Source organism: Triticum aestivum, chromosome 1B (assembly GCF_018294505.1).
Source record: "Triticum aestivum cultivar Chinese Spring chromosome 1B, IWGSC CS RefSeq v2.1, whole genome shotgun sequence".
NCBI lineage: Eukaryota > Viridiplantae > Streptophyta > Magnoliopsida > Poales > Poaceae > Triticum > Triticum aestivum.
Window position 1 is genome coordinate 636,755,444 of NC_057795.1, and position 25,325 is coordinate 636,780,768.

General features: G+C 44.8%; 1 protein-coding gene and 1 long non-coding RNA gene across 2 annotated transcripts; one reads left to right on the plus strand and one right to left on the minus strand.

The window, feature by feature from the left end:
• Window positions 1-5,323: 5,323 nt before the first annotated feature.
• Window positions 5,324-7,145, minus strand: LOC123097839 (uncharacterized). Its single transcript, XR_006447500.1, has 3 exons — window positions 6,767-7,145; window positions 6,124-6,194; window positions 5,324-5,977 (listed from the first exon to the last, which is right to left on the minus strand). It is a non-coding gene; the product is annotated as an uncharacterized lncRNA (long non-coding RNA).
• An 11,199-nt stretch (window positions 7,146-18,344) lies between these two features.
• Window positions 18,345-19,935, plus strand: LOC123097845 (uncharacterized). Its single transcript, XM_044519692.1, has 4 exons — window positions 18,345-18,721; window positions 18,822-19,020; window positions 19,165-19,362; window positions 19,508-19,935. Exons 1-4 carry the CDS (start codon window positions 18,417-18,419, stop codon window positions 19,931-19,933), a joined length of 1,128 nt encoding a protein of 375 aa, XP_044375627.1. The 5' UTR covers window positions 18,345-18,416; the 3' UTR covers window positions 19,934-19,935.
• Window positions 19,936-25,325: the final 5,390 nt, after the last annotated feature.

Genomic DNA, 25,325 nt, shown 5'->3' on the forward strand with positions numbered 1-25,325 from the left:
CGGCGGCTTCTCCAACTCAAGCTTCGGCCGCCGTGGTTCCTCTTGGTCCGACGGTGGTCTGTGCGACTACTTCTGCCTCGGCACCAATTGTGACAGTTCGGACTTCTTCAAGAGTGCAGAATTCTCCACTTGTTGCTGAACCGAAGGCATCAACGGGTACTATGTCCGGAGGGCTGGCTTCGCCCCTTCGACGTAGTAACCGTCATTCCATTTCCACCGATGGCTCCTCTACGACTGATGAGCATTCACTTGCGAAAGCAATGCGCCGCCAAGCCTCGAGGAATTTGGACCCCACACCAGGTACTTCTTCCGTGCAATCTTTTCTTTCCTTTTCGGATACTCGTATTTCTACTAGCTTAAAGAATGTGGGTGTATCTATGGGAAAGAATGATTATGAAATTAACCTGTCGGTTGGGGCACTTAAACACATGGAGATTGACCGTTTAAAGGTTTCTTCGAAGTGTAATAACACCCTACCTAACCCCGAAACCGAGGAGGATGATGAAACGGATGCCAAATATGATGGTCCACTCATCTCCCACTTGGTTGGTGAGGTTACTGAGGTTGGATTAGATGACGCAAGACCTGGGTCAACGTTTTGTGACTTCACAGCGTCTTCGCGGAAATCTAAATCGCATTCCTCTAAAAAGAAAAAAAAGCGCCCAACAAGGCGAAATGTTTCCACTCCAATCCGAGTTTCCACATGAGAGGCATGTTTTGGAATAGCAGAGGTCTCTTAGACTTGGCTAAACATAAACACGTCAGTGATTGTGTGCGAGAACACGAATTGGATTTTGTGGCAATTTCTGAGGCTGGTAAATGTGACTTCCGCCAGCACGTCCTCGATCACCTAGCAGGTGGTTTGGACTACACATGGCATAGTCTACCATCTCGTGGAAGGTCTGGAGGAATCCTTCTTGGGATACAGACCACGACCATGGACTTGTTGGCCTTTTCGATCGGTGAATTTCATATCAAATTCCACCTACGAAACAGGGCTGATAATTTTACATGGAGCCTGGTCGCAGTCTATGGGGCTGCCCAAGAGGAGCATAAATCTGCTTTCCTCTGTGAATTGGTGAACCTGGCTAAGGATAACCCTTACCCAATACTTATTGGAGGGGATTTTAATATCCTTAGGTACCAGGAAGAGAAAAATAATGATCGCTTCGACACTCATTGGCCTTTCCTATTCAATGCTGTAATTGACAGTTTGGACCTTCGGGAGGCTTGTATGTCGGGGCGGCAGTTCACTTGGGCTAATAACCGTTCTATGCCGACGTACGAGAAGCTTGATAGGGTACTCATGGATACCGAATGGGAGCTAAAATTTCCTATGGTAATAGTGCGAGCCCTAGAGCGAATCGAGGCATTATCGGATCATGTGCCGATCATTCTTGACTCTAATTCTACGAACCTTCCTACCCGTCGCCCGTTCAAATTTGAATTGGAATGGCTGCATCGGGAAGGTTTTGTAGACATAATCAAGAAAGTTTGGGAGAGGCCCTCCGTTGGTCATACACCAATTCAGAGATGGAATTTTAAAATAAGGGCCATGAGGCAACATCTCTCTGGATGGGCAAAACACACCAACGGGTTATACAAAAAGGAAAAGCAGCGCCTCTGTACCATCATTGATGACCTCGACAAAATCACCAAATACTATAAATCTCTATTTGGAGCGCCGGATGAAGGGAATGTCACCCTTGACGAGACCCGAACAGATGATATTCCACAAGTGAACGATATCCTCACGGCACCTTTCTCTGAAGAGGAGGTGAGAGCGGCTGTGTTCCAAATGGAACACAATAAAGCTCCAGGCCCTGATGGTTTCCCCGCAGAATTCTATCAGAATTTCTGGGATATCATCAAGACTGACCTTTTGGAGTTGTTCAATTGTCTTCATGCTGATCGGCTTGACCTATTCAAGCTGAATTTTGGCGAGATTGTCTTGTTGCCGAAGATTAAGGAGGCCGAACGGATCCAACAGTTCAGACCCATATGCCTCCTTAATGTCAGCTTCAAGATTTTCACCAAAGTGGCTACGAATAGGTTAAACGCAGTAGCTGACCATGTTGTCCGGCCATCTCAAACGGCGTTCATGCAAGGAAGGAATATACTCGATGGTGTAGTAGTCCTGCATGAGACCGTCCATGAGATGCACCGGAAAAACATGAGTGGAGTGATATTCAAAATTGACTTTGAAAAAGCCTATGACAAGGTTAAATGGTCTTTCCTCCAACAGGCCCTAAGAATGAAAGGTTTCTCAGATAAATGGTGCCAGTGGATCCAAAATTTTGTAACTGGAGGTACTGTAGCCATCAAAGTCAATGATGAGGTAGGCATTACTTCGAGACAAAAAAGGCCTATGGCAGGGTGACTCCATGTCCCCAATGTTATTTAACATTGTTGCTGACATGTTGACTATTCTGATTGAACGCGCAAAGCAGGACGGCCAAATTGCAGGAGTAGTGCCACACCTTGTGGATGGTGGCCTCTCTATTTTGCAATACCCCGATGACACAATTCTTTTTATGGAACATGATTTGGACAAGGCTCGAAACCTGAAACTCTTGCTTTCAGTGTTTGAGCAAATGTCGGGTCTCAAAATAAACTTCCATAAAAGTGAATTGTTCTGCTTTGGAGAAGCCTTTGAGGCGACGACCGATTATGCTGACCTTTTTGGTTGCGCACATGGACAATTCCCGATTAAATATCTGGGAATACCGATTCATTATCGACGCCTCACCATTGCGGAGTGGAAGCATGTAGAGGAGCGTCTAGAGAAACGGTTGAGCAGTTGGAAAGGCAAACTGCTCTCGGTTGGGGGACGGTTGGTTTTGATTAACTTTGTCCTCACAAATATGGTTCTCTATATGCTTTCTTTCTTTCAACTCCCAAAAGGGGTCTTACAAAGACTGGACTATTTTAGATCTAGATTCTTTTGGCAAGGAGATGCTGAAAAGAAAAAATACAGGCTGACCAAATGGAGCGTGGTTTGTAGGCCAAAAGACCAAGGTGGCCTTGGAATTCATGACATGCAGGTCAAGAATGAGGCTCTACTCAGTAAATGGTTATTCAAACTTCTTACCGAGGATGGTGTTTGGCAAACCATACTGCGCAACAAGTATCTAGGCCAAAAGGCGGTGTCCCAGGCATTTTGGAAACCCGGCGACTCGCACTTTTGGGTTGGCCTAATGGCGACAAAGAAACATTTCTTTTTCTTTGGGTCTTTCGCGATAAAGGACGGGTCGGAGATTCGTTTTTGGGAAGACATATGGCTAGGCAATGCCAGTCTCCGAGAACAATATCCAGCCTTATACAACATTGCTCGCGATAAGAATAATACTATTGCGCAGGTGCTCAATTCATCCCCACCGAATATTTCGTTCAGGCGGGATTTGATTGGCCCCCGACTTGTGCCATGGCATAATCTTTTATCCAGGTTGGATTCGATTAACCTGACAGAAGGCCGTGATGTGTTTCGCTGGAACCTTACTACATCTGGGTCTTTCACTGTAGACTCTATGTACCGTGCGCTCACACATTCTGAGGTACCTATTAGTAATAATAAGAAAATTTGGAAATCCAAGATTCCACTAAAAGTGAAAATTTTCATGTGGTATCTTCATAGGGGGGTTGTGTTAACTAAAGACAACCTCGCACGACGCAACTGGCAAGGGAGTAAGAAGTGTTGTTTTTGTACTCATGACGAGACAATCAAACACCTCTTTTTTCAATGCAAGTTTGCACGTTCTACATGGTCAGTCATCCAAACAGCGTCAAATTTGCATCCATCCTCAAGTGTTGCCAATATTTTTGGTCATTGGTTGGACGGTATTCCAAATAGTTTCAAAACGCTAATAAAGGTGGGAGCGTGTGCCTTAATTTGGTCGCTTTGGCTATGTAGAAATGATTTGATTTTCAATGAAAAAAATGCTTCTTCTTTGCAGGTTATTTTCCGGTGTACGCATTCGCTACGTACGTGGTCTATTCTACAACGACCGGAGTACCAATCGCTGTTCAAGGCGGTGTGTACGCGATTGGAGCAGGTGGCTATGGAGGTTTTTTCCCGACATGGGTGGCAGCATAACCTTCGGATCGACCCACCACCTCCTTCGACATAGGCATAGTGTCGGTCTATAGGACTCTACTATTGCCGTTTTGTCGGTTTTTATTTGATGTTTTTTTTGGTTGGACTTTCGGATTTGGCTGTGTGCATCCTAGTTATGCAGAGGCCGGGTGTTACTCATAATGCTTTGTATCCACTTGATGCTACATTTTGATTTAATAAAATCGCCCTTTATCGAAAAAGGTGAGTTTTGCTTGACTGTTGCATATTTAAATTGAATGGCGGTCTATTTCATGAGCTTTTTCAGCAATGGAATTTTGCTGTTCAGGACTGACTCTGTTTCACTGCTGAGTAATGCAGTAGTAGAACTTACTGACGGTGTGATTGAGAATTATAGTTTCTGGGCAGGCGAGTTCAGGCCTAGATAAACAGCTTCAGTTTATGGTTTGCATACAGAAACTAAGCAAGGGTGAACGGCTTCTTGCCAAGTATTTCTGTAGTGATTATTATCTTTGCAGCCTTCTGTAGCCGGTCAGTGCTCTGCTTGTGCAGTCTTGTGTTAGGCACAAGGAGCCATGCATGTGCGTACTATACTTTTTCAATATCTTACACTTCTTGGGTCATTATTCCGTTGGACTGGGTCTCCTCTTTGTCACTAGATAGGAAATGCGGCTTGCCGCACCCCGGTAGCAAGTTGCCGGGTATATCTATATACAACCACCGAAGCATTTCAAGTATAAAAAACCACAAACACAAAAAGTTCATATAGAGTGGTACTCCTTCATGAGAGACTTGTAAATAGATAATATAACTTAAGGGCAAAAACCTACTTCTCTACCTACTACCGTATTGCAGCCAAAGTTTGATCAAGCCAATAGAAATTTGCCAGAGAGCAAAAGGATAACAACTTAATTCATTCACTGATCATGTACTGATTGCCAATAAATGTATTACTGGCAATAATTTGATGCCAACCTACATGAGTTACCAATTTTCTACTGAATTAAGTTGGAATTATTTGATGCCAGTATGCACAGCAAAGCAGGCATCTAAATCACTTCACAACATCTACAATTATCCCCAAAGATTAACAATGCCTACACCATTATAACTGAATTTTCAGTTTGGACAGTTTTTGTCAAACTAACAGTGTAAACTGATTTTTTTACAACTCTGTTGTAGCAAATGTGAAGTCCCAGATTTTCAGTTTAAACTGTTTTGTCAAACTGAAAATTCCATTGTTGTAGCAACTCTGAAAACAGTCCGAGCTTTTTGACAGTGTAAATAGACTTCACAGTCCCAGATTTTTGACAACTCTAAATGGCCTCTCTAAATGGCCATCAAGCAATGAAATTTGGTCAATATGACAAGTGGCATTACTTCACAGTAGTCTGAAGAAGTTTGATTTAACATAGCGCGCGTGCACACACACACACACTCAGGGAGGCATTAGTTCACAAGTTACATAGGTTCAGACTTGAAGCATCAAAATGTACTCCTGTAGGTTAGCTGGAAGAGCTTACATATGATCCATATGGCAAGGGTGACTTAATGCCATTATGAAGACCTCGCCGTCGGCACCACACAGCCTCCCTGAAGGCAAGCATAGACCCCTCTCCAGAAGGCAGATTGTAGTATACTGCCTGAATCTAAACATTATTATTTATCTACTGCTATTACATATACCCCCTAGATTAGATATGTATTTTTCTGCACATAGCATTTCCTTTGATTTTAAAAATCACTGAGGTACATACAGACTAAAATTTTCCAAGTAAAAACAGAGAAGGGCCACCACAAATATCAATTGACCTGGGCAAGTGCTCACAGACCACCGTTGGAGCCAGCGTCACTCGACGAGCCTGGCGACCCGTGAAGTTGGAGCTGTTTGTCGGCCATCATAACCTAAACAGGACAGATGGATCCAAGAGCCACCCCAGATGAGTTAAGAAAGGAAAGTGAGCTTTGGATATAATCGTGTATAGACGCGAAGCAATCCGTTAAGGCAAACCAAAACTCGTGGAAGAAATCGAAACAGAGGATGTACCCACCTTGTGAGAGGAAGAATCAATCACACCAGATCCAGTCCCTTGCAAGCCGAAGGCGAGGACGACGCGGCAACCTGAGACCAAAGGCCAACCTTTACCCTAATCAAAATGTATTTCACAAAACCAAGCAGAAAATCAAGAGCTCAACTGATGGACAACCATTTCTCATTTTTGAGACTTCACAACAGTTGGCCACATCGTTAATTCATAAAACGGAAGAAATCTCCTTCACATTTTAGTTCATGACATAATAGAACTACCAGCAAGTTACTGACACTTGACTAATAACTGCACCTTAGAGATATATGATTCCACCATTATATTAACAAATAAAATTGAACTCCCTACATGTTATCTGGTTGAGCTAAGCCTAGAACATGGAATTGCAACTTTTGCGCACACAAATTGAGAAGAACATAAGATGATGTCTGGGTGATGGACATAAAACAAGTTTAAAAGCTAACAATGCGAAGGTACCAGATACATGAACTATGCTCTAACAAACGTTCTGAAAACACCTAGTAAGTGTGAACGGTAAGCAAAGAACACTCCTATCAAAATAGTGTACCAAAATTTGCAATAAATCAAATGTGTTCAAGCAACCAAAGGGCGATCTTAATTGTATAAACATGGTGTCAAGACTCACCAGGGGGAACATGTGGCGTCAATCGAGGTGAAGAAAGAAACATCACCAGTTCAGTTAGCATGAGCCGTACGCGTAGAGCACTCATCTTGGCTGTTAGAGACGACAAAATAGAGAGGTTATCTATAAGTAGAGGAAACAATTATGTAGCATAAGAACCTGCTTTCTTTGAGATTCCAAATCTGTTTTTTGTGGCAATACAATTCTAAGGAGGTTGAAGTTCTGTCCGTACTACAAATCTCCACTTTTTGGGAAGCAGCAAACTTGGAATCAACAATGAAGATTCAAACAGGAAGACAACTGCATATTTGACTTTCATAAAAGCACTTCCGTATTTTGACCATTTATATATATCAAGTATATACACCATCGACTCAGTTTCAGTCTTAAGCATCTACACACACAGAAAATATATAAAAGTTTTGCTCCTGTCATTTATAGTTGAAATAGAGTTCTGCTCTAGAGAGTTTTGTATGGTGGCTCCAGTAATAAAAGAATATGAAGAAGACAACAATATATTCTCTGAAGTTCTATAAATACAGTTCTGCTCCATTTATAAATACATAGGGTTAGGTTTTATCTACTGGAAACCCCAATAAACCTCACAAATAGTTAGACAAGATTAAACGTTCAAAAATTCAGTTAACTGGAGATTCCAGTTTTCAGATTTCAGCATTTCTAGTTCTCAGATATCAAATAGTGTTAATGAACGACCTGCAATTCCACAATGATGGGTGGAGAACACACACACACACACACACACACACACACAGAGAGAGAGAGAGAGAGAGAGAGATTGACTGTAGCAGAACTGCAGCCGAGCCCCTCCTACCAATGGAGGAGGAAGAACGACCGGGGAATACCTACAGCGGTCGCAGAAGGAGTGACAGGGGAGCACCGCATCGAGCACCTGCGGCTGGCGCCCCTCGGCCGCGCAAGGCGCAACTGGTGGCAACGGCGTGCACTGCCCAGCACTGCCCAGTAATACAATATTGGAGCAACGGCGTGCACTGCCCAGCACTGCCCAGTAATACAATATTGGAGCACTGCCCGGCGGCTTCATTATGAGAAACAAAAGGAATATGATAATCCAGAAAAGCAAATTTTGTACTCAGAAGTTGCTGCCAGTTACTACCATCTCATGATTTTGTTCTGCACGCCCTAGAAAAGAAAATGAATCTGCACTACTAAGACCTACGGCTAGACAGTTAACTACCTTATCTAACAGTTCCATTACAGAATACAGCAGCAACAGCAGCAAGAAGAAAGCATCAAGGTTCACGTCACGCCACTACCAAATGTGATCCTATGGAACAAAGAGTAAATTATCTGCACAACGAAGCCTGTAAATACAAATAAACGAGCATTGTAGGCTTTTATTTATCACATTTTCAGGCTGGTGGGGCAACATAATTCTAGCTCATATCAAAAGCTAACATTGTATCCATATCAAGATGGCATATGATAGAACAAAACATTGTGTAATCTGTATCTTCAAGCCACTCAAACTCAAAGCATCTAATAACCAAGAAGCGGCAGAATGAGATACAAAAAGATCATGTAGTATACAGAAAAGGGAGTGCAGCAACAACGGAAAGAAATGCTAAAAGGGAACATAGAGCAGAAAACCAACCCAAAATGCAAGCAATTTTTTTTAAAAGGAACATAGAGCAGCATGAGCATGAGGCATAGAAAAATGGGGTCACCTTAAGATCAAGAATCAATGGCCCTCTCAGAGTTCAAATCATAAGAAACAGTTGAGGCATGTTGGGGGTGTTTTGATCGTCCCAATGGCGGAATGGCGATCCAGCCACCGGTGTCCACTATAATGAAGTCGTCCAACTTCCTCCTGGACCAGTACAAGGTGATGGAGGGAATGGAGAAGCAGCACAAGGTTCTCCAACGCAAACTTCCGGCCATCCTCGATTTCATTGCCGATGCCAAGGAGCAGGCAATAGCCCTCAGAGAAGGGGCAAAAGCCTGGCTCCAGGAGCTGAAGACAGTCGCTTATGAGGCAAATCAAGTCTTCGACGAATTCAAGTATGAAGCGCTCCGCCTTGAAGCCAAGAAGAATGGGCACTACGCCAAGCTTGGCTTCGATGTTATCAAACTCTTCCCTACTCACAACCATATTGTATTCCGTCGCAGAATGGCTCGCAAGCTTTGCCGGATTCTGCAAGCAATTGAGGTTGACAGATTATGCAGATATGCAGGCCTTTGGCTTCAAGTACCAAACACAACCACCGGTGTCCAAAGAGTGAAGGTAGACAGATTATATTATCACCGACCCATAAGAAATTGACAGTAGATCCAGAGACAAAGATAAGTAGAATATTGTTGATACACTACTTGGTCAAGCTAGCAGTTCAGATCTCGCAGTTCCTCCCATTGTTGGAATGGGGGCCTTGGCAAGACCACATTAGCGCAGCTCATATACAATGATCCCGAAATTAAGAAGCATTCACTACTAGGGAAGCGCTTATAGGTAGGACATCAGTAGTAGCACTGGAAAATAACCAGCGTTGCAGCTAATTAGCGGTAGCGTTGGTCTCGGACATGGCTTCAAGTTATGATTTAGCAGTAGTTCTGTAAATACAAAGAGCGCTACTGATAAGTGGGACCCAACAAGCCCACCGACGCTAGCTGTAGTAGCAACGCGACCCAAAATATAGCGCTACTGCTAAGAGCATCTCGAGCCGCGCCGCCAACAAGGCCCCCAGGCGATTTTTCGGCCGCCGGCGCCAAAAAATCGGCCCAGTCGCGCCCTCGAGGGCCCAGTTTTTGCCGGTTCGGGCCGAAATTGGCACCGGCGGACCCAACCCGAACCCGGCACGCTGGGGGGCGCCGGGCGAATCGTTTTTGGCGCGAAAGAGCTATGGGCCCTCCTTGCCAGCGACTCGCCTCTCTTCTCGCTGCTTGATCGTCCTCATCGCCTCGTTTCCCGCGGCGAATCAATGCCAAAGCTGCGCACACTGCCGCGCCAGTCAGCCTCCATTGATGCCTCACGGACGACGCAGTGAAGGCCGAGCGACGCACGTCCTCTTGCCCGCCACGCGTAACGCGCCGGCCACGCGTACTACGCGGCGCCTCCGCCTATATAAGCCGACCCCAGCACGCCGGAGACACGCACAGAGCCTCCACCGCCGATGCACCATTTCTCCCCTTCCTCCCTCCCCTCCTCTCGCCGTCTCCAGTTCAAAAGAATGGCCGAGCACTTCCCAGGCGACGGCGCGGCGGCGAATGGCTTCGGTCGCCGCCATCTTCATGAGGACGAGGCTAGACTCCTTTTCGAGGCCGAGTACCCGGTCTCGCCGGACATGCGGGTGCCCGGGGCGTGGAGGATCAGCGCCGGCGGCGTGCCGGTGCCACCACCACCCACCGAGGCGGTGCGGCGTGCGGAGATCGCACATATCCGCGCGTCCCTACCGCGGGCGGCGAGGGAAGGCCCGCGGTACACCCCCGAGAGCCCGCTCTGGGAGCCCTACTTCCGCCGCCGCCACGCCGAACAGCTCAAGGCGACGAACGCCGTCGTGCCCTCCGGCAGGCTCAACTCCGAGGGACGGCGCCGGTGGTGGGGCGTGCCTGGCCGCACGATGGAGGCCGTCCTCGAGTACATCGAGGGAGGCAACACGCCGCGCCTCGAGTACCCCGCTCCCCCGTCCTCCTCTCACCGAACTCGCCGAAGTTTGCGTTGAATTTGCGCCGTGTTTAAAATTTTCAAAAATACATGGGCACCGCGACTGGGGGGCATCACGCCCCCAGCGCGCGGTTTAGCGCCGGTGCGCCCCCAGGGGGCGACTTTTAGCGCCTCCTGGGGGGCCAACGACTGGAGATGCTCAAAGATTTTAGAAGTAGTGCTTGCCGTGACAGCATCGCTACAACTATTGGGCCCCACTTAATAGTAGCGCTGCTCCTGACAAGCGCTACTACTATGCACCATAGCAGTAGCGCCGTCAATAATACAACGCTACTGCTAGGCATGGCTGCCACCTTTTCACCCATCCCTCCCCCTTCCTCCCCCTTTGCCCTCTCCCCTCCTTTCCCCTCTCCCCTCCCTAAGTTACTTCTCCACCATTATTGCCCTTCTTCTCTCTTCCTTCTCCCTCTCTACTCTCCCCGTTAATGCCCCCTCCACCATAATGTTCTCCTCCATAAATGGACTCTCCTCTATATCTTCCTCATTTATTTGGCTCTCCCTCCTTGCATACATATAGATCTAGCTAGCTGATCTCTCTCCATCTCCATTAGTTAGCTAGAGTCAACAACTAGATCTAGCTAGCTATTTTGTCATCCACACTCGGTCCCCATATATAGGTAGCGAAGTCCTCACATCTAACCGTGCTCGATCTCTCTCGGGGGATAGGTGAGTAAAAAGTTGTGCATTTCAAGAATGGGAATATGTGTATTTGCGATATGAAGGGATTTGTACTAGTGACATGCCCCTTGAGTTGCTTATATTTTGCCGAAATGTCAATTTATTTCCATTTCGGTGAATTTCGAGCAAACTCGATACGTCTTATTTTTAGGCCAGGTCATGCCAAATTTTTATATGACTTTGATGCATGCATGCATTTTGTTCATAACCCTTTTGCTTGTTATACCGTGCAGTCGGTCACGAAGGTGAGTGGAAGGAAGGTGGAGCGATACTTGCAATCCGCGGTGATGGACATGTATGCAAATAATCGGACTGGGATTAGATGTCCATGTATAAGATGCAACGAAGGAGTCATTTTGGACACTTTTGCTCGTGGCAGTTTGAAGGTGCACCTGCTGATGAATGGTTTCATGGATAGCTATACTCGGTGGATAAGTGAAGATGATGAGGACGAAGTCCACACGGCATGGGATAATGACATGGGGCTAAACGAAGAGATGATCGATCGACACAAAGACAATGGCGCCGGACATGGCGGCGGGGAAGAGTCTGGACATGGCTGCGGCGGAGAAGATTCCGGACATGGCGAAGAAGAATCTGGAGATGGCGAAGAAGAGGCGGCGGACACGCCGTAGCCTTTGATGCTACTAAGTTCAGTTGTGCAGGACCTTCATGTTCGAGACCTCCTTCACAAGCGTATGACTAGCGACAGAGCTGCTTCAAGAGAGGAGGCCAAGCTAGCATAACTTGAAGTAGACTCGAAGACTCCATTGTATGATGGTTGCGATCCTGAGGTGACCCGCTTGAGTTTCACACTAGAACTTCTAAAAACGAAGGCCAAAAACAAATGGACAGACAAAAGCCTTGATGAGCATTTGAAGTATCTACATAATAAAGTTCTTCCCACGGGGAACATGTGTCCTACTAGTATCGAGGAGGCCAAGAAAATTGTTTGCCCTCTTGATCTGCCGCACATTAGATACCACACATGCATCAATAATTGCATCATTTATCAGGGGGAGCACATGAAAAAAACTAGCTGTCCAGTGTGCAATGCTTCTCGATACAAGAAGGTAGGAAATGAAAATCCTCAAAAAAACTTCTGATACTTTCCGATCACTTCCAGTCTGCAGCGGTATTTCGTAAATCCTAAGGAAGCAAAGCTCATGCACTGGCACGCAGAGAGGAAGAAGCCCGACGATGGAGATGATCTGAAGCTGAGACATATCGCAGATGCTAGCCAATGGAGAGCATTCAACGCCGGATATGGATTTTTCACAGAAGATGGACGGAACATCGTGCTTCCGCGAGTACCGATGGCATGAATCCGTTTGGAAACCAGAACATCAACCACAACACATGGCCCGTCTTTGTATGGATGTCCAACCTCCACCCAATGGAAGTGCATAAAGAGAAAGTACATACACATGAGCATGATGATTCAAGGCCCAAAACAATCAGGAAGTAATATTAACCTGTATATGGGGCTTCTGAAGGAGGAACTAGACACGTTGTGGAAATCGACGGTCAAGACATGGGACGCCAGCACATGAGATTATTTCTGTTTGAGAGTCGCGCTGATGAAGATGGGGAACGACTATCTCGGTTACGGGTACACCTCAGGCCAGGTGTGCCATGGATACTATGGATGCATGAGGTGCATGGATGATACAATGTCTCAGCAGTTGACGTCAATGAAAGATGGCTGGTCTGGGAAAATCGTGTACATGGGGCATCGACGATCGCTCGAGAAGGATGACTCGTGGAGATCTATTCAATGGTTTGGCTGAGCATCGAGGCCTCCACGTAAGAGGAGCAGCGCCGAAACCAACGAGCTATTGAAAAACTAGGAACGGAGCCCTGCGCTGGGAAAGATGAAAAAGGCGCCGGAGCGGTTGCTGAAGGTATGGAAAACGAGGTATGTTTTCTGGGACTTGGAGTACTGGCCAAATCACAACACTCATCATTGCCTTGATCAAATGCATATCACGAAGAACGTCCTCAGGAGCTTGCTTGGCACACTGATGAACATGTCGGAGAAAACCAAGGATGGGCCGAAAGCAAGGAAGGACTTGAAAGATTTGGAGATCACGAGAGATTTCCACATGTCGCCCCGTAAAAAGTCGACTAAGGAGACGGAGATGGAGGCGGGGGGAAAAGGCAGAAAACTCATCAAGAAGGAGGAGAATTATTGCCCCACTTCTTGCTTCACGTTAAGTGCGAAGAAAATCGATCAATTCATCAAGTGCCTTACGGGAATCAAAGTCAGTTTCGGTTACTGTGGGAAGATAAGCAGATTTCTAGACACCAAGAAGAAAAGGTTCGGCGGGATGAAGTCTCATGACTGTCATGTGATGATGATGCAGATACTCCCGGTTGCCATTAGAGGGATAATGGACAAGCACGTCCGTGACATGCTTACTAGTCTCTGCAACTTCTTCGACGTTATCTCTCAAAAGTCCATCAGTGTGAAGCAGCTTCGAAGGTTACAGGAAGAGATCGTTGTCATACTATGTGAGGTTGGGATGTACTTCCCGCTCGCATTCTTTGACGTCATGGTGCATCTATGTGTCCACATCGTGGACGACATCATCGACCTCGGGCCGACATTCCTTCATAGCATGATGTCATTCGAGAGGATGAATGGGGTCATCAAAAGATTCATTCGTAACATGTCCCATTGCGATGGGAGCATCGTCTAGGGGTATCTGACACAAGGGTGCATCTCCTTTTGCGAGAATTATATAGGTGTCGGAGACCCTGTTGTTGGTTTGCCCGTTAAGAAGCAACATGGGAGACTCGGAGGAGCAGGTCACAACAATGGCCGAAGAGAATTGCAGGTGGACTACTTGGATCAATGGAACGACTTTGACAGGGCTAACTTAGTAGTGCTAGAACACCTAGATGTGGTAGATGATTATGTGACACTGCATAAAGAAACCATCACAAAGAAGTACCATGATAAGGGGATGCGCAAGACGGATGACGAAGTTACTGTAGAGCACAATGCCACTTTCTTGTGTTGGTTCAAAGAGCAAGTCCTTCCTAATCCCCCGGAAGTGGCCAGTTCGTACGGATTGCTCATACACGCCTTAGCACATGGCCCCGCGCCCAAACACGCGACCCATCAGGCATACAATATCAACGGGTACATGTTCTACCCGGTGGCCAAAGACATGGACAGTGATTACTAGAACTCAGGGGTGATGATTGAATGCGTGACCGATGCCAATGGCACAACTGAAAGATTCTACGGAAGGGTCGAGATCTGGGAGCTTGACTAGGCCAGAATGCATGATACGATGATGTTCCGTGTTAGATGGGCTAAGGACGTTGTAAGAGAAAACAAGTATTTCACTATCAATTGTATACCCGACGCGAAGAGCGCTACCGTGAAGGCTAACATCATCGCCAAAACTGAGCCATTGGTACACGCTAAGCACATGACACAATGTTTCTTCATAACCAACCCGACCAATCACAACCGTCTTGTCATGAGGAGAGGCAAAAGGAGCATCGTCGAAATGGATGGAGTCACCAATGAGGAAGACTACGACCAATACGACAACCTGATGAGGGAAGATGATGATGACAATGAATTATACATGAAAAGAAGAATCAAGACTGCATTACCTAAGAAAGATCGTACTTCATGGTACCGGAAAAGTCACAACACGGGGCTCAATTATTCGACAACGAACAAGAAAGGGAAGAAGCTCAGTGTGAAACATCGTTGACGCAATATATATATATATATATATATATATATATATATATATATATATATTGTACGCACTTAAGTAACCGTTATCGGTCAAATGATGTATATATTGTATCCCCTTCAATTACCACCACATGCATGGTTCCGGTGATATTCACGCAATGTGGGAGGGAGACGTTCTCGTCGACTGCGTGCGAGGCCGACGGGAGAAAAATAAAAAACAAAAACAAAAATAAGAAAGCAATATAAAAGAAACAGAAAAGGAAAGGAAATAATAAAAAGAAAAGAAAACTAAAAACTAGAAAAGGAAACAAATCAAAAGAAAAGAAACATAGCAGTAGCACTAGATTAGGGCCAAACGCTATAGCTAAGTTAGCTATAGCGTTGGTTCCTAATCCAGCGCTACTGCTATGTGTATTTTAGAATAAAAAAATAAAAATTGGAATAGTTAGCGGTAGCGTTGGGTTACAACCCAGTGCTATAGCTAAGTTAGCTATAACGTTGGGTCCTCATCCAGCATTACTGCTATTTTTAGTTAACCCGGCCGCGCGGGCTCAAAATTTTGCCAAGTCATTTCCCCCCTCTCCCCCCTCTCCCCCACTCCTCTGTAACGCGCCGTTGTCGCCCCTGCCCGCCCTCGACCTCGACGCCGGCCGTCGCCCCTACCCGCCCCTCGACCTCGACCCCACCGGCGCCGCCCGAAGCCGCCCTCGACCTCACCGCAGCCGCCCTCTCCCCTGCCCGCCCTCGACCTCGCCGCCGCCGCCCGAGCCGCCGCCGACTGTAAGGCCTCTCCCTCTCCTCTCCCCTGCCCTCCTCTCTCTCTCTGTGATGAACCCTAGCATGTTGCTGTGATGAACCCTAGCATGTCTAGATTTGCTTAGGACGGTAGGAATTTTTTTAGCATTTAGGAAAAAAATTAGCAATTTTTTTAAGGAAACTAGCTAGGGCAGTAACTATTTAGCTAGGGAAAATTTAGCAAATATGTTTAGGGCAGTAGCTAATGCAGTACCGAATTAGCAAATTTGTTTAGTAAATTTAGATAATTAACTAATGCAGTAGCTAATTAGCAAATTTGTTTCGCAAATTTAGCCAGGGAAAAATTGTTTAGAAAATTAGCTAGGACAACGTTTTATGAAAATGCCTATCTTTATGAAAATGCCTATCTTTACATAAAAACAGTATCATTTAGCTAGGGCATTTTTAGCAAATTTTCCCCAGTCCATGCAGCGGTCAATGCAGCTGTAGCTGGCGTCACGACTGACTTCACATCTTCCATTATTACCAGCTTAATTTCGGCAATTATCGATTGGACGAAGAACAATCCAGATAAAGGGCCAGCGGACTTTCCCCTTCCCAGCTACGTCGGGAGCAATTCGGTGAACATCGCACCACCAGCACCTGCCCACGCAACCGCACAAGGTCCTTCTCTTGTTCATAGCAGCCCGTCTATCTCTGGCGTGCTCGGTGGGGCTTCGTCTTTGGTTGAGCTCTACACCCTCATGGTAATTACGCGTCATACCCTCTTCACCAGCATGTCTATAGTCTTCCATTTCAGTTGCCTTTCGTATGTTTGACATCACAGACATGTCTTCGCAGGGCTGACGAAACCCTGTGAACCCTACTGCACGACATCAACAAACAGAAGGTGGGTGTGGGAAAGGCAACGATTGTGAAGCTGAAGGACCACATGTTGCACAATCGAGAGATGCCCCATGGCGTCTTCAAGGTTAGTGTGGCTAATGTCAAAGCGTGCTTCGAGGATTTGCCTTGTGGAAGGTTGCATTAAAGCAACAGATGCTTGTAAACCGGAGGTGCCTTGTTATTTTGGTAGTACTTCTTATTTTGGTCTTTGTGATATAGGGTCCTCTATTAATGTTATACCTTACACTCTTTATATACTAAGCTTCATGATGAAATTTATGCCTGTGACTTGCAGCCAACTGATATGAAAATTAAATTGGCACATGGTACCCAAAGGTGACCTTATGGGATGGTTTCATTTTAATTGGTGATTAGCAAGGGCACGGTTGGGGGGGGGGGTATTAGTAGGAAAGTTTCGTCGGTAGTTTTAAATAGATTGCTTCGTAAGTGTAGCATTTTTTGTCTTACCTGATACAATTAAAAATGTGTTAGTTTTGGAACAAGGTGACCATCAATAATAGCAGCTTCTGCATTTGAGTATATGCTCTGGAACACCAATTATATATAACAAAACAAAAGTACAAAACTATATGCTTCTTGCAAGGCACAACAAACAAAAGGAATAAAATGACTAAGCGTGTGGTCTTCACTAACATATTTGAGAATCAAGGTACTCCTACATTCTTCTAAGACATGCCTTGTACCTATCTTTTATTATTGAATGTGTACTTGGCGGTATTCAAGGCAAGTTGTTCCCCAACTAACATCAATTTTTTTAATTATTATTGAGCTGCATCACATTATTCCTCAAGTAACAATGGTGTCCTATGATAATATCAGGTGTCTACATGTCAGCCAACCCTATGCAGCATCGACGAACTATGCACATTGAGATTGCTGACATATTTACATAGGGGCTCTCGGTCAAGTTCGTGTACTCCATGCTCGTACTACATCTGAGTTTGCTGACATATTTACAAATGGGATCCGAACTACAGCTTTCACAGACTGTATTGTACTCAGCATTGCATCATAGCGCTCATCACTGTATTGTCTGTTGTAGCGCGCTCCACCTCAGTTGTAGCTGCCGTTAGTCCTTGCACCACTTATATACGGCAGCCTCGCGAATAAATGAATCAAGCTTTCCAGTATTTAGTTCCTCTCTTTTTTGATGGAGCATTCAGTTCCTCTCATTTAACATGGACATCAAGATTCGTTCACTGCTCAGAGCGATATCGGACAGGTGATTTGCAGGTTCACGAGTGTCTCTATCCCTTATGGATTCAAGTCAATCAGCAGCAACAGCACACACACTGTTCGCATGTGAAGAACCGCATGCTTATGCACAGATCCAATTATGGAGACCCAATCATGACCACCTGCTTGAGAAGAAGAGACATCAATCAGCTAGTACCCTCACGAAGCAGAAAATCGGGCTCCCAGAAACAAATAAGAAAAGAAAAAACGACATCATTTACCATAAGTGAAACATAAGACATGAGTATGTGTATAGCCGTAGGGACCTCACATACTCACTGGCTTTTACAGTGTGATCATGTAGTTAGCCTCCCTGCGAATCCATGAAATGGGAGCAAGAGGAAGACGACGGTAGTCTCAGTTCCGTTGGGGAGCGAGGCTGCCAAGGTCACGGGCCATTCTTTATATATAGTGAGCCCCAACTAATTTATGTGTGTTGTCCCACCTGCCACATAACTTTTATATTTATTTTTTCAAGAGGAGGTTAAACCCTCGGGCCTCTGCATCATCTTGATGCACACAGCCATTTATACGTGACAAAACCACCAACTACATAATTGGCTATAAATTGCCACCTTCACTCTTTCATTTCCTCACCAAACACAATCAATCCTGCCTTGATTGCTTAGCTTTAGCTCCTCACACATCCCATAGCCATGGCCGCCACTGACCCTTCCTACTACCAGAGTGGTGTTTGCCAATCCATCACACAGAAGCAGCATCTCTTCCACTTATACATGAACCAGATTGCCGAAGGAACCCCAAATGCCAACCAAAAAGTCATTGTGAATCCAGGTCTTCCTATGGATTTTGGTGTAACCGTTGCAAATGACTGGACCATAAGCGATGGTCCAGCCGCCAATGCAAACCCTATCGCACGTGCTCGTGGCATGCACATGGGTGATGGTAAAGCCGACGTAAACTGGTTATTCTGTCACAATATATTGTTTACTGATACCAGGTTGGTTTGCCACCCTTTTGAGATGTTAGGGTCTAAATTAGCTTATGTTGTATCTATATCTTTTTGTGCTAATTTTTGTGATTTCCACTTCACTTATTAGGTTTAAGGGGTCCAGCCTTAAGGTTCTTGGAGACTTTGTAGCCAACAAAGATAGTGAATGGGCAATTGTAGGTGGAACTGGAGAATTTGCATATGCACAAGGTGTTGTCGTCGCCAAAGTAATCCAAAATATACAGCCTACTCCCGGGCGTACTTGGGAGCTTCGTATCAGTGCTTTCTGTCTGTGCATCCCCAACATGGTGAGATACATTTATCATTAATTGTTTTCCTATGTTAAGTACACAAATATGGTATAATTAAAAATAGTATCTCACTTAGTAACTTGGATTTACACATATATTATTGTTTTTTATGATATCAATGACGCTTGATCACCTGCCCAGACCCCAGTGAACAAGATGGGGCCTTGGGGAGCAGACGGAGGGACAGCCTTTGACATCACGGAGCTGCCTCGTTCTCTTCAAACCATGACAATTCGATGTGGTGACGTGATTAACTCAATTGGGTTTTCGTACACTGACCAAGCTGGTCAGAAGAAAATTGCTGGACCGTGGGGTGGTGATGGTGCACTTAGTGTGACGGTGAGTCATTCTTTTTGGATTATTCCAATGTAATTTCTTCAATGTTTTCTGCCAAATAACTTTAATCTCACACCCTGTACATGTACTGAGTTTAAATTAAAGTGCCATATGGCGAACTATATGCTGACGCACTCTTCTCTTGCAGATCAAGCTTGCTCCTTCCGAGTTCATGAAGCAAGTTCTTGGAACAACTGATGCAGTTGCAGGAGTGACTGTTGTTACATCACTTACTTTGGTCAGCAGCGTCATGACATATGGGCCTTTTGGAAAAGCAAATGGCACTCCTTTTTGCAGCCAGGTTCCAGATAGTAACACTATTGCGGGGTTCTATGCGCGTGCTGGGGGGGGTCTGTTAATGCACTTGGAGTTTACGCGTGCCCAATTTAGCACAGTGGATGTGCTATGTGGCATGAGAATCTTCATGGCTCTGGTCGACGACTCTCTTCTATTTCCAGTATTCCAACAATGGAGAAGGATTGTCCTTGTCGTGCTCTTGTGTACTATTTATTTTCCTTCTCATTATGTGTGCTTTCCTCTATTGTGTACACGTATTTCCTTGAAAAATAAATGATATTCTCTCCATTGATGATAATTTGATCCCTCTCTGTTATGCATATATTAAGTAAAGTTAGATGAACGGTCTTTGAAAAATCATAGACGTAACTTCTACCATCAGAAAAAAGGACAAGTTTAGGTCTCTAACTGGGCAAGACACTGTAGCATACAATTCGAGGTGGTAAGGACGTGGTCATGAATGTGGATAAAATTCTACTTGCCGGGGAGGCGTCAGGAGCATGTCGAATCATCCTTTGGCAAGCGGGATTGAACCTTTAACTTGCTGAGAAACTGTCGGACACTGCTGAAATTACACCCTACGTCGAGTGCCAGAAATACTCGGCAAAGGACCAAATATACCAAGGCGCCCTTTTACTTCTTTATTAGTTACTTATTATTCTGGGTGCACTCCAATGTTTGACGATGCAGTTATGATAGACTAGATATTTATCTACATCTACATCTACGCTACTATTAAAAGAGCAAAAATAAACTCTGCTAACCCGCATTTTTTTTATAAATTCTCTTAAAGCAACACAGTAAACTGAACATGAGATAACTAGGACCTTTGATTAAATCAATTTAAACACATCCTACCGCCATATTACGTCTAAGATCAAATGTTGTGCCCGCATACGCCGTGGACCGCCAGCGTTCGCATAATGTGATCACTACGGGCAAGCTCGCAACGCCCTGATTTGTGGATCGAGTAAAATGCACTAGTGGTCACTGAACTTGTGTCGATAGCTCACTTTTGACACTGTACTTAAGAATACGGTCTAAATACGACTTTGGAGAAATACAATATGGTCACTGGTCACAGCCTTTACAGCACAAGGACTCTTCTTCATCTCCGTTTCTGCATGGTTTCTTGGACGGCGTCGTGTCTACAGAACACAGGCATGCGTTTGAAGAAAGACCAGAGCCACGGGAAGCTTCCGACCTACACTTCGTCGATCGATCAACGTCAGATCACGTACACTGATACGGCCCAAGCGACGGCGGCCCCTGTCCTCCCAGTCTCCGCGCCTCCGTCCCACACTTCGTCCGCGCCAGCGTTTGCAGAGGCGTCGCCTCGGGTGATGTCTAACAGGCTGGCCGAGGAGAGGTTGGCTGCCGTCACTCCGAGCTGTTCTGCGACCCAGGCCCATCCCCGTTGCGCATTCTCAGCCTTCCACCAAGACTGCTACTCCACCTCGGCGGAGTCGACGGCACCCGGTGGATGCAGAGGGAGCGACAACAACGGACGAGGATTCACTTTCAAAGGCAATGCATCTTAAGGCATCATATAAATCTTTCTGTCTTTTTTGTCCCCACAAATGTCTTCTAAATTGACTACCAAAGGCATGGTTTTGGGTAACAACGAGAAAGAAGTTAATGTGTCGACTAAAGCTCTGAGACATGGAGTATGACCGTCTAACGTTAACACCTAAAGTCTTGGGCAAGTCGGACAACTCTCTACTAGAGGATGAGGATGTGGATGCCACTATTGACGGTCATCTTCTCTCTCATATAGTTGGTGAGGTGTCGGAAGTAGTTTTAGATGTGGCTGGGCTAAGTTCCTTGTATGAACTCAAAGCATCTGGCCGTAAATCTAAATCTTCTCGCAGAAAGAAGTGTCAGTCGCCTTGTAAAAAGGCGAAAGTGTCTAAATCTCCAAATGTTTCCCAAATGCATGGCCTGTTTTTGAATAGCAGAGGTCTTGGTGACTTGGCTAACATTTACATATCGCTGGATGTTCTAGGGATCATAAGTTGGATTTTTTGGCCATTTCTGAAATGGGGAAACAAGATTTCTCGGTGAGTTTATTTAACCGCCTTTCTGGCGGCATAGATTTCTCGTGGGTGTCTCGTCCACCACGTGGCAGATCTGGGGGCATATTACTTGGCGTGAGAATGGAAACAATGAAAGTGTTGGCAAGTTCAGATGGAGAGTATCATATTAAACTCCATATCCTCAACAAACCTCATAACTTTACATGGACTCTTGTCCCCATGTATGGCGCAAGCCAGGAAGAATTTGAAGCTTATTTTCTTTGTGAATTGGTTAATCTGGCAAAGGATAATCCATATCCTATTCTAATAGGAGGAGATTTTAATTTGCTAAGATTTCCTCATGAGAAAAGCAAAGGCAGGTTCGACAATCACTGGCGTTTCTTATTCAACGCTGTCATTGACAGTCTCGATTTAAGAGAGGTTTCCATGATAGGAAGACAGTTCACTTGGGCGAGCAGTCTTCCAGAATTGACATACGAGAAACTAGATCGCGAGCTTATTGATACTGAATGGGAATCGAAATTCCCTATGGTAACAGTGTGGGTGCTAGAATGTATCGAGACTTTGCCGGATCATGCCCCAATCCCTATAACCACTGGTTAGCCTAGACCTAAGTGTAAACGCCACTACAAGTTTGAACTTGGATAGTTACATAGGGATGGTATCCATGATACGCTGAAAAGGTGTGGGAAAGATCTATCTCGCATCAGACCCCAATCCAAAGATGAATAACAAAATGCGTGCATACACAGATTCCTAGGAGGAAGGGCTAGACATAGGTCTGGTATCTTGCAAAAGAAAAAGCTTCGGTTGTCATCTATTGTTGATGAATTAGAGGCCCTTGCAGAGGTACGACCATTATCCCTGCAAGAAATTGAGCTAAAAAGCCAATCAAGTGCACAGATTGTAAAGTTATTACGAGAAGAGGAGTTCAAATGGTACCAACGATCAAACGCTCAATTTATCGTGGAAGGAGATTCGAACACAAGTTACTTTCAAGGTGTCGCTAACGGAAGATATAGGAAGAAACCTATTCATTCTCTTGTACAGGATGAGGGTACGATCGAGGACCATGAGCAAATAAAATTGTACATTACCAATTACAATAAAGTTTTGTTTGGTGCACCAGAAGAAGACAACTTCTCTCTGGATGAGTCCCGAACAGAGGATATACCCCTTGTTTCTGTTGAGGAAAACCATCTTCTTACAGCTCCCTATACCGAGGAGGAAATAAAGAAGGCAGTTTTCCAAATAGAACACAACAAAGCCCAAGGGCCGGATGGCTTTCGAGCTGAGTTCTACCAGCACTTTTGGGATGTCATCAAGTTGTACCTGCTAGAACTATTTGGCTACTTTCATGTCGGACAGTTAGATCTATTCCATCTAAATTTTGGTGAGATAACTTTACTACCTAAGGTTAATGAGGCAGAAATGATACAACAGTATAGACCTATCTGCCTCCTTAACGTTACGCTTAAATTTTCATGAAAACCGCTACTCTTAGGCTGAATTCGATGGCCGGTCATGTGGTTCGCCCTTCACAAACTGCTTTTATGCAAGCACATCCTAGATGGAGTTGTAATCATTCATGAAATAGTTCATGAACTATGGAGGGAAAAATTGAATGGGGTTATTTTCAAAATTGACTTTGAAAAGGCTTATGACAAAGTCAAGTGGTCTTTTCTCTAGCAGAATCCCATAATGAAAGGATTTTGTGTAGACTGGTGGGCTCTCATCCAATGTTTCGTCTCTAGAGGTAGTGTGGCCATCAAAGTGAATGATGATGTTGGCAGATACTTCCAAACGATAAAAGGATTGAGACAAGGCGACTCAATATTGCTAATACTATTTAACATAGTGGCCGTCATGATTGAGTGCACAAAAATTGAGGGTCTAATTGACGGGGTAGTTCCTCATCTAGTTGATGATGGACTTTCTATCCTTTAATATGCCTACAATAGAATTCTCTTGATGGAACATGACATCAAAAAAGCAAGAAATCTGAAATTAATCCTGTCAGCCTTCGAGCAACTTTCGGGTCTTAAGATAAACTTCCACAAGAGTGAATTGCTTTGTTTTGGTGAGGCTCGGGACGAGGCCCAACAATATGCTGAAATATTCTGCTGTGGACAGGGTCAGTTTCCGATTCGCTGTCTAGGTATTCTGATAAATTATCGGAGACTTACATATACTGATGGAAACATGTCGAGAGAGACTGCAAAAACATTTCAGCAGTTGGAAAGGAAAATTGCTATCTCTGGCTGGTAGATTAGTCCTCATAAATTCAGTATTCAGTAATATGGTACAGTATGTGATATCATTCTTCCTATGGCCCAAAGGGGTCTTACAACGTTTGGATTATTTCCAATCAAGATTCTTTTGGCAAGGTGACAGTGAGAAGAAGAAATATCAGCTGGCTAACTGGAGTGTGGTTTTCCGTCCCAAAGATATGGGCGGCTAGGTATTCCTGGCCTTGAGGTCAAAAATACAGCCTGTGTAAATGGCTTTTTAAGTTACTTACCGAACATGTTGTGTGGCAAACCCTCCTGAAAAGAAAATATATAGGCTCAAATGCAATATCCCAAGTTAGTTGGAAACCCAGGGAGTCGCACTTTTGGGCTGGTCTAATGCCTATCAGAAACACTTCTTCTGTTTTGGGTCATTTTTTATTAAGTATGGTTGGGAAATTCGTTTCTAAGAGGATAAGTGGCTGTGAAATGCTACTCTCGAGGAACAATATCTAGCTTTATACAACATTGTGCGTCACAAAGGCGATACTATCACCCTGGTGTTGGAATCTTTCCCACCAAATGTGACATTCAGGAGAGATTTAATCGGCCCCAGACTTGCATCGTGGAACACTTTATTGCAGCGTTGGACAACGGTACAACTGTCACAGGCCGCCGATAAGTTTCGTTGGAAATTACATGACAGTGGTAAATTCTCTATGGATTCCATGTATAAAGCTCTAGTCCATCTGATTGTTCCAGTTAATAATAATAAGAAGATCTAAAAGATGAAGATACCACTCAAAATTAATTTTTTTGCATGGTATCTCCGTCGAGAAGTCATTCTTATAAAAGATAAGTTTGTTAAGAGGAATTCGCAAGGAAGTATGAGATGTTTTTTTTGTCATCAAGATGAGATAATTAAACATTTGTTCTTCGAATGCAAATTCCCTCGAACTATATGGTTAGTCATCCAAGTAGTTTCTGACTTGTCTCCTCCGTGTAGTGTTACTAATATATTAGGAAATTGGCTACATGGAGTTGATCACATGTTTAGGATTCTTATTAGGATTGGAGCGCTATTATTTGGTCGCTTTGGCTACGTAGAAATGACAAGGTTTTTAATGATAAAAATTCATCTCTTATGCAGGTAATCTATAGGTGCACCGGTACTCTCCGCTTATGGTCATCTCTAGATCGTGTGGAGTTTCGCGACCTGTTTACTCGGTGTGTGCAGGCTTTAAGGATAGATATGGCGAAGGATATTTTTATCCAACATGGATGGCACCGTGATCTACGGATTGGACCTCCGTCTACTTAGGCTTTATACACTTTCTTCAAGATTACTTATATTCCGCCTTTTTTTCTTGTCCTTTGTGTTGTTGCGGCCGTGTGCAACCTAGAT